General features: G+C 33.9%; 1 protein-coding gene across 11 annotated transcripts in view; it reads left to right on the top strand.

Annotated features, from left to right (window-relative positions):
* The window catches only part of runx1t1 (RUNX1 partner transcriptional co-repressor 1), a 362940-nt gene that overhangs the window by 309863 nt on the left and 39888 nt on the right, over positions 1-13189 (top strand). For all 11 annotated transcript variants that reach the window (XR_009811704.1, XM_061930757.1, XM_061930758.1 and 8 more), the window contains one exon: positions 4657-4746. Coding sequence is in view for 10 of the 11 variants with exons in the window: in XM_061930757.1 (XP_061786741.1) it covers positions 4657-4746 (90 nt within the window). In the remaining variant the exon portion in view is untranslated. The remainder of the gene's footprint in view (positions 1-4656; positions 4747-13189) is intronic.

Raw genomic sequence — 13189 nt, 5'->3', positions numbered from 1 at the left:
CCTGGGGCTGTTTCAGTGAGTTTAATTAAACCTCATCTTGTTGTTGTTTATGATTATAGATATTACAAATGAATATAAATATAGAAAAACAATGTTTTTTATTTAAATGCGATTATAAAATGCAAACAAAATCTAAACATCCATCTTGCTAGCTAGCGATTTAGCTTGCTAGCATGATCCTGGGGCTGTTTCAGTGAGTTTAATTAAACCTCATCTTGTTGTTGTTTATGATTATAGATATTACAAATGAATATAAATATAGAAAAACAATGTTTTTTATTTAAATGCGATTATAAAATGCAAACAAAATTTAAACATCCATCTTGCTAGCTAGCGTGTTAGCTTACAAGCATGATCTTGGGGCTGTTTAAGTGAGTTTAATTAAGCTTCACCTTGTTGTTCGTGATTATAGATATTACAAATTAATATAAATATAGAAACACAATGTTTTTTGTTTAAATGCAATTATAAAATACAAACAAAATTTAAAAAAAAAAACGTCCACCTTGCTAGCTAGCGATTTAGCCTGCTAGCATGCTCCTGGGGCTGTTTAAGTGAGTTTACATAAACCTCATCTTGTTGTTGTTTCTGATTACAGATATTACAAATGAATATAAATATAGAAACACAATGTTTTTTTTGTTTAAATGCAATTATAAAATATAAACAAAATGTAAACATCCATCTTGCTAGCTAGCGATTTAGCTTGCTAGCATGATCTCGGGGCTGTTTAAGTGAGTTCAATTAAACCTCATCTTGTTGTTGTTTATGATTATAGATATTACAAGTGAATATCAATATAGAAACACAATGTTTTTTATTTAAATGCAATTATAAATTGCAAACTTAATTTAAAAAAACATCCACCTTGCTAGCTAGCGATTTAGCCTGCTAGCATGCTCCTGGGGCTGTTGTTGTTGTTGTTTATGATTGTAGTTATGACAAATGAATAGAAATCCTGTGTTTTTCATTTGAATGCAAACTAGAAATGCATACAAAACAACAACTTTTGAAAACATCCATCTTGCTAGCTAACGATTTAGCCTGTTAGCATGCTCTTGGGGCTTTTTAAGTAAGTTTGAACCTCATCTTGTTTATTGTAGCTATTACAAATGAATAAAAAATAAACCTTTTTCTTTACATGAATGCAACTATAAAAAGGCAAACAAAACACAACAAAGTTTGAAAAATATAAAATTATCTTGCTAGCTCGCGATTTAGCTTGCTAGCATGTTCTTGGGGCTGTTTAAGTGAGTTGAATTAAACCTCATCTTGTTGTTGTTTATGATTACAGATATTACAAATGAATATAAATATAGAAACACAATGTTTTTTTGTTTGAATGCAATTATAAAATGTAAAAAAATCCAAAAAACATCCACCTTGCTAGCATGATTTTGGGGCTGTTTAAGTGAGTTTAATTCAACCGTATCTTGTTGTTTATGATTATAGATATGACAAATGAATAGAAATTCAATGTTTTTTTCATTTCAATGCAAACTAGAAAATGCATATAAAACAACTTTTGAAAAACATCTATCTAGCTAGCTAACGATTTAGCCTGCTAGCATGCTCTCTGGGCTTTTTAAGTAAGTTTGAATCTCATTTTGTTGTCTTATAATTGTAGCTATTAAAAATGAATAAAAAATAAAAAGACATTTTTACTTGAGTGCAACTATAAAAAGGCAAACGAAACAACATTTCAAAATTATCAAATTATCTTGCTAGCCAGCAATTTAGCATGCTAGCATGCTCCTGGAGCTGTTTAAGTGAGGTGAAACTTCATCCTGTTGTTGTTTACTTTTATGATTGTAACAATTAAAAATGAATATAGATTTTGAAATAGGTTTGAATTTAAGTTAAAAAAAAAGGCAAACAAAACACTAAAACATGGAAAAACAACCAATAATTCTTGCTTGCTAGCACTTTAGCATGCTATCATGCTCTTAGGGCTGTTTAAGGGGGTTCAATTGAACCTCATTTTGTTGTTGTTTATAATTGTAGCTATTACAAATGAATAGAAATATAGAAATACAATGTTTTTTATCTAAATGCAATAAACAAATACAAAGAAAACTCAACAAAATCTAAAAACATCCATCTTGCTGGCTAGCCATTTAGCCTGCTAGCATGTTCTTAGGGCTGTTTAAGTGAGTTTAATTAAACCTCATTTTGTTTTTGTTTATGGTTGTAGCCATTACAAATGTACAGAAATACAATGGGTTTTTCTTTTTTAATCTAAATACAGCAAGAAAATACAAACAAAACTCAACAAACTCTAAAAAAAACATACATTTTGCTTGCTCACTATTTAGCTTGCTAGCATGATCTTAGGGCTGTTTAAGTGAGTTTAATAAAAACCTCATCTTATTGTTTATGATTGCAGCTATTACAATGAATATAAATATAGAAACACGCTGTTTTTTTATTTTAACAAAAGGAGAAAATATAAACAAAACACCAAAATTTGAAAAACATCCAATTATTTTGCTTGCTAGCCATTTAGCTTGCTAGCATGCTTTCAAGGCTGTTTAAATGACTTTAAAACTCATCTCCTTGTTGTCTTATGATTGTAGATTTTTTTTAAATAGACATACAATGTTTTTTTAATTTATTTTGAGTACAACTACAAAATAAGAATAAGCAGTAGGGGGGAAAAAGCAAAACATCCAGTTATCTTGCTTGCTAGCGATTTAGCCTGCTAGCATGATCTGAGGAAGGTTCAAGTCAGGATAAAACTAATTTTGTTGTTGACTCATGATTGGAGCTATTTCAAAATTATAGAAATACAATGTTTTATTATGATGCAACTAGAAAATACAAAATAAAACAGGATTAAATAAAGCACAAAACATCCAAATATCTTCCTTGCTAGCGACTTAGCCGCTAGCATGCTTTGGTGGAGCATTAAGAGAAGTGAAATTGTTATTGTTTTATAATTGTAGTATTTCATCGCTATTGGATAAAATGATATATGTTTTATTATTTACTTTATTTACTTTTTATTACAAATGAATTTATAATTGTATTTTATGTGAAACAGAGAAAACATAACTTAAACAATTAACATTTAGACTAGTACTATCAAAAATAATGAGTTAACTCATGTGATTAATCACAAAAAATGATGGCATTAATTGTTTATATAGGCAGATTAATTGCACAATTTATTTTGTTAACTCATGTGATTAATCACAAAAATATGGCATTAATCATGTATTTAAGCAGATCAATCACATCATGTATTTGACTCTACACGCTCCTTTACTGTTGTTATAAGATCATGATCAGGTCAATGTAAAAATACAAATAAGTAAATACATTTATTTTTTTTTAAAAGAAGAAAAAAAAATAAAAAATAAAACTACAAATAAAAAAAATACAAAAACAATTTTTATATATATATATATATATATATATATATATATATATATACATATATATATATATATATATATATATATATATGTATATATATATATATATATATATTATAATGCAATTGAATTAATTAAATAAAATGAAAGTATAATAAAACAAAATGAAATAAAAAAATATATAATAATAAAATTACATTAAATCAAAATATAATAATTAAAATTAAATGAATAAAAATTAAATAAAATATATATATAACAAAACTAAAATATAGTAAAATTAAATCAAATGAAAATATAATAAAATGACATTAAATCAAAATGTGATCATAAAATAAAATAACATCTAAATCTAAAATAAAATTGTATAACATTAAAACCTAATACAAATAAGTAAATACATATATTTAAAAAAAGGGAAAAAATAGAAAAATGAAACTAAAAAAAAACATATATATATATATATATATATATATATATATACATATATATATATACTGTATATAAAATAATGCAATTGAATATGTTAAATAAAATGAAAATATAATTAAACAATATTAAATAAATTTAAAAAAAATTATAAAATTACATTATATCAAAATATAATAATGAAAATAAAATGAATGAAAATAAAATAAATATATAATAAAATGAAATTAAACTAAAATATAGTAAAATTTAATAAAAATGAAAATATAATAAAATTACATTAAATCAAAATGTTATCATAAAATAAAATAAAATCAAAATATAATAATAAAATTAAATAATATTAAACATAATACGATTAAATTAAATAGAATAAAAATATAAACATTTAATTACAAAAAAAATACAGTTTGATAAATATGCGGTGACTTGGCTGGCAAATCTTACTCCAAAATAGACTCTGACTGGAATTTAGATATAAGTTTTAAACAAATAAATATAGAACATTCAAAATAAACATTTAAAAATATCCTCCTGGATGACATTCTGACTGTAAAATCCAAAAATGTTTTTCTTTTCAAAAGTAATTGAAATCATGCAAGCAAGTAATAACCCGTGATTAATCACGATTAATCCGAAAAAATTAATTATTTGACAGCATTAATTGAAATAAAAGTGCAGATTTCCAAAGAAGCATCAAAGGATGAATTTGCTTCGGTTGATAGACTTGATTTTGTCGGGGGGGAAAAAGGAAGATATTTTTTCTTTAGTGCGTGAGGTTCCTGTTTGGCGAGCTTACACCGCACACACACACACAGACACACGCACTCACGTGTTTCTCTGCCCGCAGAATTCCACGCTGACCATCGAGGAGTTCCACTCCAAGCTCCAAGAAGCCACCAACTTCCCGCTGAGACCTTTCGTCATTCCCTTCCTGAAGGTAGGAGCTGACTCAGCACTTCCTCCTCCTTTTTCATCCAACATGACAAATGATCGATGGAAGCCACATTTCTCTTCCTCTGCTCCGTTATCCATCACGCAATCAACGCTTCTTTTCGATTTTCCGTCTGCTAAGGTCGCTACATCACCGCTCTAATGCAAAGCTGTGGCTGTAGGCAACTTCCGCTTGAAGCATGTCGTGCTCAACGTGTGTTTGCCTAGCTTAAAAATGTGTTATTGTTGAACCGCTCATCGCACTATTAGTGCCGACTCAGCACTTTACCCCTTAGCGCTGTCGGCGTATTTTGGACAAAGAAATGTCCTGTGTTACGGCCGGCTCTGAGGGGTTTGGGGCAGAGTTTCCCGTTTTTTGGGAGGGAGGACGAGCAAAAGACAGACTTGTGTGTCCCTGGAGGGCACCGCCTCCACACTTTACCAGGTAGGTTCCGCCCCTCCCGCTCGCGCTCACTTCTGTGTCCTCACCTCCGTGGTTGCCGTAGCAACAGAGAGCCTCCGGACGCCAAGCGAGCAGAGAGGAGGAGGATGAAGATGAGTCTAAGGAAGAGGCAGATGAAGACTTTGAGGAGGAAAGTTGATGAAGAATCTTATTTGTTTATTTTTATTTTTATTATTGTTGTTTTATTTTTATTTTTATTTTTGTTGTTTTATTTGTATTTGTATTATTGTTGTTTTATTTGTATTTGTATTTTTCTTGTTTTATTTGTATTTGTATTGTTGTTTTATTTGTATTTGTATTTTTCTTGTTTTATTTGTATTTGTATTTTTGTTGTTTCATTGTCATTTGTATTATTGTTGTTTAATTTTTATTTGTATTATTGTTGTTTAATTTTTATTTGTATTATTGTTGTTTAATTAGTATTTATATTATTGTTGTTTAATTTTTATTTGTATTATTGTTGTTTAATTTGTATTTATATTATTGTTGTTTCATTTTTATTTGTATTATTGTTGTTTCATTTTTATTTGTATTGTTGTTGCTTTATTTTTGTTTGTATTTTTGTTGTTTCATTTTTATTTGTATTGTTGTTTTATTTGTATTTTTGTTGATTTATTTGTATTTGTATTATTGTTGTTTTATTTTTATTTTTATTATTGTTTTATATTTTTTTGTATTAATGTTGTTTTATTTTTATTTTTATTATTGCCATCTTTGTTTTTTGTATTATTGTCATCATTGTTGTTTAATTTTTATTTGTATTATTGTTGTTTTATTTTTATTTGTATTATTGTTTCATTTTTATTTGTATTATTGTTGTTTCATTTTTATTTGTATTATTGTTGTTTCATTTTGTATTTGTATTTTTGTTGTTTTATTTGTATTATTGTTTTGTGTTTTTTATTTGTATAATCATTGTTTTGTATTTTTTTGTATTTTTGTTGTTTTATTTTTATTTGTCAGACTGAAAAAACAAGAATGTTTTGGTCAAACCTCGGGAAAGGCAGCAATACAGCATCAATCACAAAAACAAACCCATTTGGATGCTAACCTCTTACCAAAAGACAAATGCAGTATGGATTAGTGATCTTTACTTCGCGAGGTGGTCTTTTCGCCACCCTGGACCGACACCGGCAGTCATCTACTAAACCAATTTTCGGTACTTTTGCGTCTTCATAAATATTAAGTCGCCCAATAATAAAATCTCATTTTTAAATATATTTGTTTTCGTCCACTTCTGAGTAATCATATGCAAGTATTACGTCCTTGTCCTTGCATGCAGTCGCAATTCCAGGACACTAGATGGCGGTAGTGTATATAGACTACTGCAGGGGAGTCCAAACTTTTTACAAAAGGGAAGGTTGTTTTCGGATTGTGTCATATAAGTAAATGCTGTGCTGTGCTATTTCAAAGGTCACATTGAGCTGATTTACTCACAATGTCCACAAGATGACAGCAAAGATGTAGCATTCAGAGACTGCCTGGTACAAAACCCAAAAGCAGTAAAGTTGTCACGTTGTGTAAATGGTAAATAAAAAGAGAATACAAATCCTTCTCAACTTATATTCAATTGAATAGACTGCAAAGACAAGATATTTAATGTTCACACTGAGAAACTTCATTTTTTGGCAAATAATCATTAACTTAGAATTTAATGGCAGCAACACATTGCAAAAAAAGTTGTCACAGGGGCATTTTTACCACTGTGTTACATGGCCTTTCCTTTTAACAACACTCAGTAAACGTTTGGGAACTGAGGAGACACATTTTTGAAGCTTTTCAGGTGGAATTCTTTCCCATTCTTGCTTGATGTACAGCTTAAGTTGTTCAACAGTCTGGGGGTCTCTGTTGTGGTATTTTAGGCTTCATAATGCGCCACACATTTTCAATGGGAGACAGGTCTGGACTACAGGCAGGCCAGTGTAGTACCTGCACTCTTTTACTATGAAGCCACGCTGTTGTAACACGTGGCTTGGCATTGTCTCGCTGAAATAAGCAGGGGCGGCCATGATAACGTTGCTTGGATGGCAACATATGTTGCTCCAAAACCTGTATGTACCTTTCAGCATTAATGGCGCCTTCACAGATGTGTAAGTTACCCATGTCTTGGGCACTAATACACCCCCATACCATCACACATGCTGGCTTTTACACTTTGCGCCTAGAACAGAGGTCGGCAACCCAAAACATTGAAAGAGCCATATATGACCAAAAATACAAAAAACAAGTCTGTCTGGAGCCGCAAAAAATGAAGAGCCATATATAAGTCTTATAATGAAGGCAACACATGATGTAAGTGTCTAGCTATAATAGCCTACTATCAAAATGACTGTCGCAGGCTCAAGCAAATCTTTGTTGACAGAAATTAAATGGAATATTCTACGCATTTTTACATTAAAAAACATTAGTAACATTAGTAAATAGCATGTTAGCATTGATTAGCTTGCAGTCCTACACTGACCAAATATGCCTGATTACCACTCCAACAAGTCAATAACATCAACAAAGCTCACCTTTGTGCATTCACACACAGTATAAAACGTTTGGTGGACAAAATGACACAAAGGAGTGGAAGATTGTACGTGTAAACAAACTGTTGTGTCACAGTCCACACTATGGCGAGTTCAAGAACCGCCGAAATTAGTAGGACAAAACGATGTTTGCTAAATACTGTCATCAGTGAAGCATACACACAAACATATTAAACAGTGGTAGTTCTAACAATTGGGAAGGTTTGTGTCATGTTTGTCCTCAAACAAAAAACATACTAAAACAAAGAAAAAAAATTCCCCCCCCATCTTTTTCCATTTTCAATCCTTTTTTAAAAATGCTCCAGGGAGCCACTAGGGCGGCACAAAAGAGCCACTTGCGGCTCTAGAGCCACGGGTTGCTGACCCCCGGCCTATAACAATCCAGATGGTTCTTTTCCACTTTGTTCCGAAGGACAAAATGTCCACAGTTTCCAAAAAAAATTTGAAATGTGGACTCGTCAGACCACAGAACACTTTTCCACTTTGCATCAGTCCATCTTAGATGAGCTCGGGCCCAACGACGCCGGCGGCGTTTCCGGGTGTTGTTGATAAATGGCTTTGGCTTTGCATAGTAGAGTTTTTATTTGCACTTACAGATGTAGCAACAAACTGTAGTTACTGACAGAGGGTTTCTGAAGTGTTCCTGGTGATATCCTTTACACACTGATGTCGCTTTTTGACGCAGTACTGCCTGAGGGATCCAAGGTCCGTAATATCATCGCTTACGTGCAGTGATTTCTCCAGATTCTCTGAACCTTTTGATGACATTACGGACCGTAGATGGTGAAATCCCTAAATTTCTTGCAATGGCTGGTTGAGAAATGGTGTTCTTAAACAATTTTCTCACGCATTTGTTGACAAAGTGGTGACCCTCACCCCCATCCTTGTTTGTGAATGACTGAGCATTTCATGGAATCTGCTTTTATACCCAATCATGGCACCCACCTGTTCCCAATTAGCCTGTTCACCTGTGTTATGTTCCAAATAAGTGTTTGATGAGCATTCCTCAACTTTCTCAGTCTTTTTTGCCACTTGTGCCAGCTTTTTTGAAACATGTTGCAGGCATCAAATTCCAAATGAGCTAATATTTGCAAAAAAATAACAAAGTTTACCATTTTGAATGTTAAATATCTTGTCTTTGTAGTCTATTCAATTGAATATAAGTTGAAAAGGATTTGTATTCTGTTTTTATTTACCATTTACACAACGTGACAACTTCACTGCTTTTGGGGGTTTACATCTAAACATGTCACCGTGAGTCAGCATTTAAGGAATTTGGCCAGTACCGACGAAAGTCCCGTTATAATGTGTTTGTGAGCGCTCATCACATTGAATTGTGGCGGTCTGCAACAAGTAAACGAGCACATTGCAACACTCGAATGCTTTTTAAAAAACATTTATACGGGGATGAATTGGAATGCATGAGAGAAAAGAATTTGCCAAAACGGGATTGTGCTGAAAATGTTAATTTCCCCTCGGGGATTAATAAAGTCTTTCTGATTCTGATTCTGTGTACAAAAGAGTCAAGGTGGGATGATGGGGGAAAAAACAAGAGCTCACACTCCTCATCTTTCTTGCTTGCCAATCTCTACACGTGTCTTTGGCCCTCGCACCCCTCTGGGGCTTCTTTCTCCTCAGCAGATGTTCTGTGCATGGCTGCAACACTCCAAGGAGAAATTCTTTTTTTCTTTCTTTTTTTTAGCCATCGCTACTTTTCTCCCGTTTTACTGCCTTCCCACCGCCTCACCTTAAATGCCAGCGAGCATATGGCAGCAGTGTGTGTGTGTGTGTGTGTGTGTGTGTGTGTGTGTGTGTGTGTGTGTGTGTGTGTGTGTGTGTGTGTGTGTGTGTGTGTGTGTGTGTGTGTGTGTGTGTGTGTGTGTGTGTGTTGTATATTATATACTTGCATAGTATATTATTAATGTTGTAAATACAAATATCTATATATCTAGAAAGGGTGGTCCTAAAGAGGTAGGCATTTTTCGAAGGTCTCAAGACCTGTTTGTGAAAGTGTCTCCTTGTGTGTTTGTGAGTGTCTTATTGTGTGTTTGTGTAAGTGTGTGTTTGTGAAAGTGTCTCCTTGTGTGTTTGTGAGTGTCTTATTGTGTGTTTGTGTAAGTGTGTGTTTGTGAAAGTGTCTCATTGTGTGTTTGTGTAAGTGTGTGTTTGTGAAAGTGTCTCATTGTGTGTTTGTGAAAGTGTCTCATTGTGTGTTTGTGAAAGTGTCTCATTGTGTGTTTGTGAAAGTGTCTTATTGTGTGTTTGTGAAAGTGTGTGTTTGTGAAAGTGTCTCATTGTGTGTTTATCAAAGTGTCTCATTGTGTGTTTGTGAAAGTGTCTCTTTGTGTGTTTGTGTAAGTGTGTGTTTGTGAAAGTGTCTCATTGTGTGTTTGTGAGTGTCTTATTGCGTGTTTGTGTAAGTGTGTGTTTGTGAAAGTGTCTCCTTGTGTGTTTGTGAGTGTCTTATTGTGTGTTTGTGAAAGTGTCTCATTGTGTGTTTGTGAAAGTGTCTCATTGTGTGTTTGTGAAAGTGTATCATTGTGTGTTTGTGAAAGTGTCTCATTGTGTGTTTGTGAAAGTGTCTCATTGTGTGTTTGTGTAAGTGTGTGTTTGTGAAAGTGTCTCATTGTGTGTTTGTGAAAGTGTCTTATTGTGTGTTTGTGAAAGTGTCTTATTGTGTGTTTGTGAAAGTGTGTGTTTGTGAAAGTGTCTCATTGTGTGTTTATCAAAGTGTCTCATTGTGTGTTTGTGAAAGTGTCTCTTTGTGTGTTTGTGTAAGTGTGTGTTTGTGAAAGTGTCTCATTGTGTGTTTGTGAGTGTCTTATTGTGTGTTTGTGTAAGTGTGTGTTTGTGAAAGTGTCTTATTGTGTGTTTATCAAAGTGTCTCATTGTGTGTTTGTGAAAGTGTCTCATTGTGTGTTTGTGAAAGTGTCTCATTGTGTGTTTGTGAAAGTGTCTCATTGTGTGTTTATCAAAGTGTCTTATTGTGTGTTTGTGAAAGTGTCTCATTGTGTGTTTGTGAAAGTGTCTCTTTGTGTGTTTGTGTAAGTGTGTGTTTGTGAAAGTGTCTCATTGTGTGTTTGTGAGTGTCTTATTGTGTGTTTGCGAAAGTGTCTCTTTGTGTGTTTGTGTAAGTGTGTGTTTGTGAAAGTGTCTTATTGTGTGTTCGTGTAAGTGTCTTATTGTGTGTTTGCGAAAGTGTCTCTTTGCGTGTTTGTGTAAGTGTGTGTTTGTGAAAGTGTCTTATTGTGTGTTCGTGTAAGTGTCTTATTGTGTGTTTGTGTAAGTGTGTGTTTGTGAAAGTGTCTTATTGTGTGTTTGTGAGAGTGTCTTATTGTGTGTTTGTGAAAGTGTCTTATTGTGTGTTTGTGTAAGTGTGTGTTTGTGAAAGTGTCTCATTGTGTGTTTATCAAAGTGTCTCATTGTGTGTTTGTGAAAGTGTCTTTGTGTGTTTGTGTAAGTGTGTGTTTGTGAAAGTGTCTCATTGTGTGTTTGTGAGTGTCTTATTGTGTGTTTGTGTAAGTGTGTGTTTGTGAAAGTGTCTTATTGTGTGTTTGTGAAAGTGTCTTATTGTGTGTTTGTGTACGTGTGTGTTTGTGAAAGTGTCTCATTGTGTGTTTATCAAAGTGTCTCATTGTGTGTTTGTAAAAGTGTCTCTTTGCGTGTTTGTGTAAGTGTGTGTTTGTGAAAGTGTCTCATTGTGTGTTTGTGAGTGTCTTATTGTATGTTTGTGTAAGTGTGTGTTTGTGAAATTGTCTTATTGCGTGTTCGTGTAAGTGTGTGTTTGTTAAAGTGTCTCATTGTGTGTTTGTGAAAGTGTCTTATTGTGTGTTTGTGAAAATGTCTCGTGTGTGTGTGTGTGTGTGTGTGTGTGTGTGTGTGTGTGTGTGTGTGTGTGTGTGTGTGTGTGTGTTATACATTTGTATAGTATATTATTAATGTTGTAAATACAAATCTAGAAAGGGTGGTCCTAAGAGGTAGGCATTTTTTGGAGGTCTCAAGAAGGTAAGAAATACAAGAATGTGTGTGTGTGTGTGTGTGTGTGTGTGTGTGTGTGTGTGTGTGTGTGTGTGTGTGTGTGTGTGTGTGTGTGTGTGTGTGTGTGTGTGTGTGTGTGTGTGTGTTATACAATTGTATAGTATATTATTAATGTTGTAAATACAAATCTAGAAAGGGTGGTCCTAAGAGGTAGGCATTTTTTGGAGGTCTCAAGAAGGTAAGAAATACAAGAATGTGTGTGTGTGTGTGTGTGTGTGTGTGTGTGTGTGTGTGTGTGTGTGTGTGTGTGTGTGTGTGTGTGTGTGTGTGTGTGTGTGTGTGTGTGTGTGTGTGTGTGTGTGTGTGTGTGTGTGCGTGTTATACAATTGTATAGTATATTATTAATGTTGTAAATACAAATCTAGAAAGGGTGGTCCTAAGAGGTAGGCATTTTTCGGAGATCTCAAGAAGGTAAGAAATACAAGAATGTGTGTGTGTGTGTGTGTGTGTGTGTGTGTGTGTGTGTGTGTGTGTGTGTGTGTGTGTGTGTATACATGTGGTTACAAATTCTTTGAGCCCAATGTGGCCCCCAAGTGAAAAGGTTTGTACACCCGTGAGTTAAAGTGTTAGTCACTAACTAGTTGGTAGAATAAAAACAGATTTCACATCCAGTTGAAGTGTTTCTTTATTCAGACAGACGAGTATCTGGCTGTGCACTAATACGATGCACATTTAGTTGCAGATGAAAGATGGAGGAGTGTAGAAGTGCAGACAGGAAGGAGGCGAGCAGATGAATTTGTGCAAAGGTGAAAAAAGAAGAAAAAAGTCACAAAAGATGTTTTTACCCTCCAAAGACGTCAAATATGATGCAACACTTTCACGCGCTTGCCAGGCGACGCCTTTGAAGTCCACGCTGCCTTTACCTGCACAACCTTGTGTTGCCAGAAGAAAACATGAAAAGATGGCAGCTCTTAGTGACTCGCACCACTCGATACCAGATCAATATCATCCTTTTCATAAAACTTCTTCTGTCAAGGAAAACCTCCCCGGCGTGTACTTCCATGTTGTTAGCACTCGCATTAGCCTCCTGATGTAGGCGTCTATTAACTCCACAAGATGGCGCTTGATGTACAGCAGGAAGAGATGCATTCATCGCCGTTTACCTGACACGGGAAGCGTGACAAATTGAGGGGTGTGGAGTGTTGAATGTCTTGAAATGTGTTTTGTTCCAACTTGGACCACAGTGTCAGTTGCTATGAAGACTGGCACTTTCCATCATTTTCAGCAGTCATTTTCAGTAACACCCCCCCTCTTCCTCTTACGGGAGATTATGAATCCCTTCCCTACTGTACCGTGAAGGTTCTGTTGAACTGTTGGTGATATTGTTGTTGTTTTCTTTGAAAGTGTCTTATTGTGTGTTTGTAAAGTGTCTCATTGTGTGTTTGTGAAAGTGTCTCATTGTGTGTTTGTGAGTGTCT

The sequence above is a fragment of the Nerophis lumbriciformis genome, linkage group LG37 (assembly GCF_033978685.3).
Source record: "Nerophis lumbriciformis linkage group LG37, RoL_Nlum_v2.1, whole genome shotgun sequence".
NCBI classification, from domain to species: domain Eukaryota; kingdom Metazoa; phylum Chordata; class Actinopteri; order Syngnathiformes; family Syngnathidae; genus Nerophis; species Nerophis lumbriciformis.
Note: the sequence above shows the minus strand (reverse complement) of the source record. Positions and strands in the feature narration are given on the sequence as shown.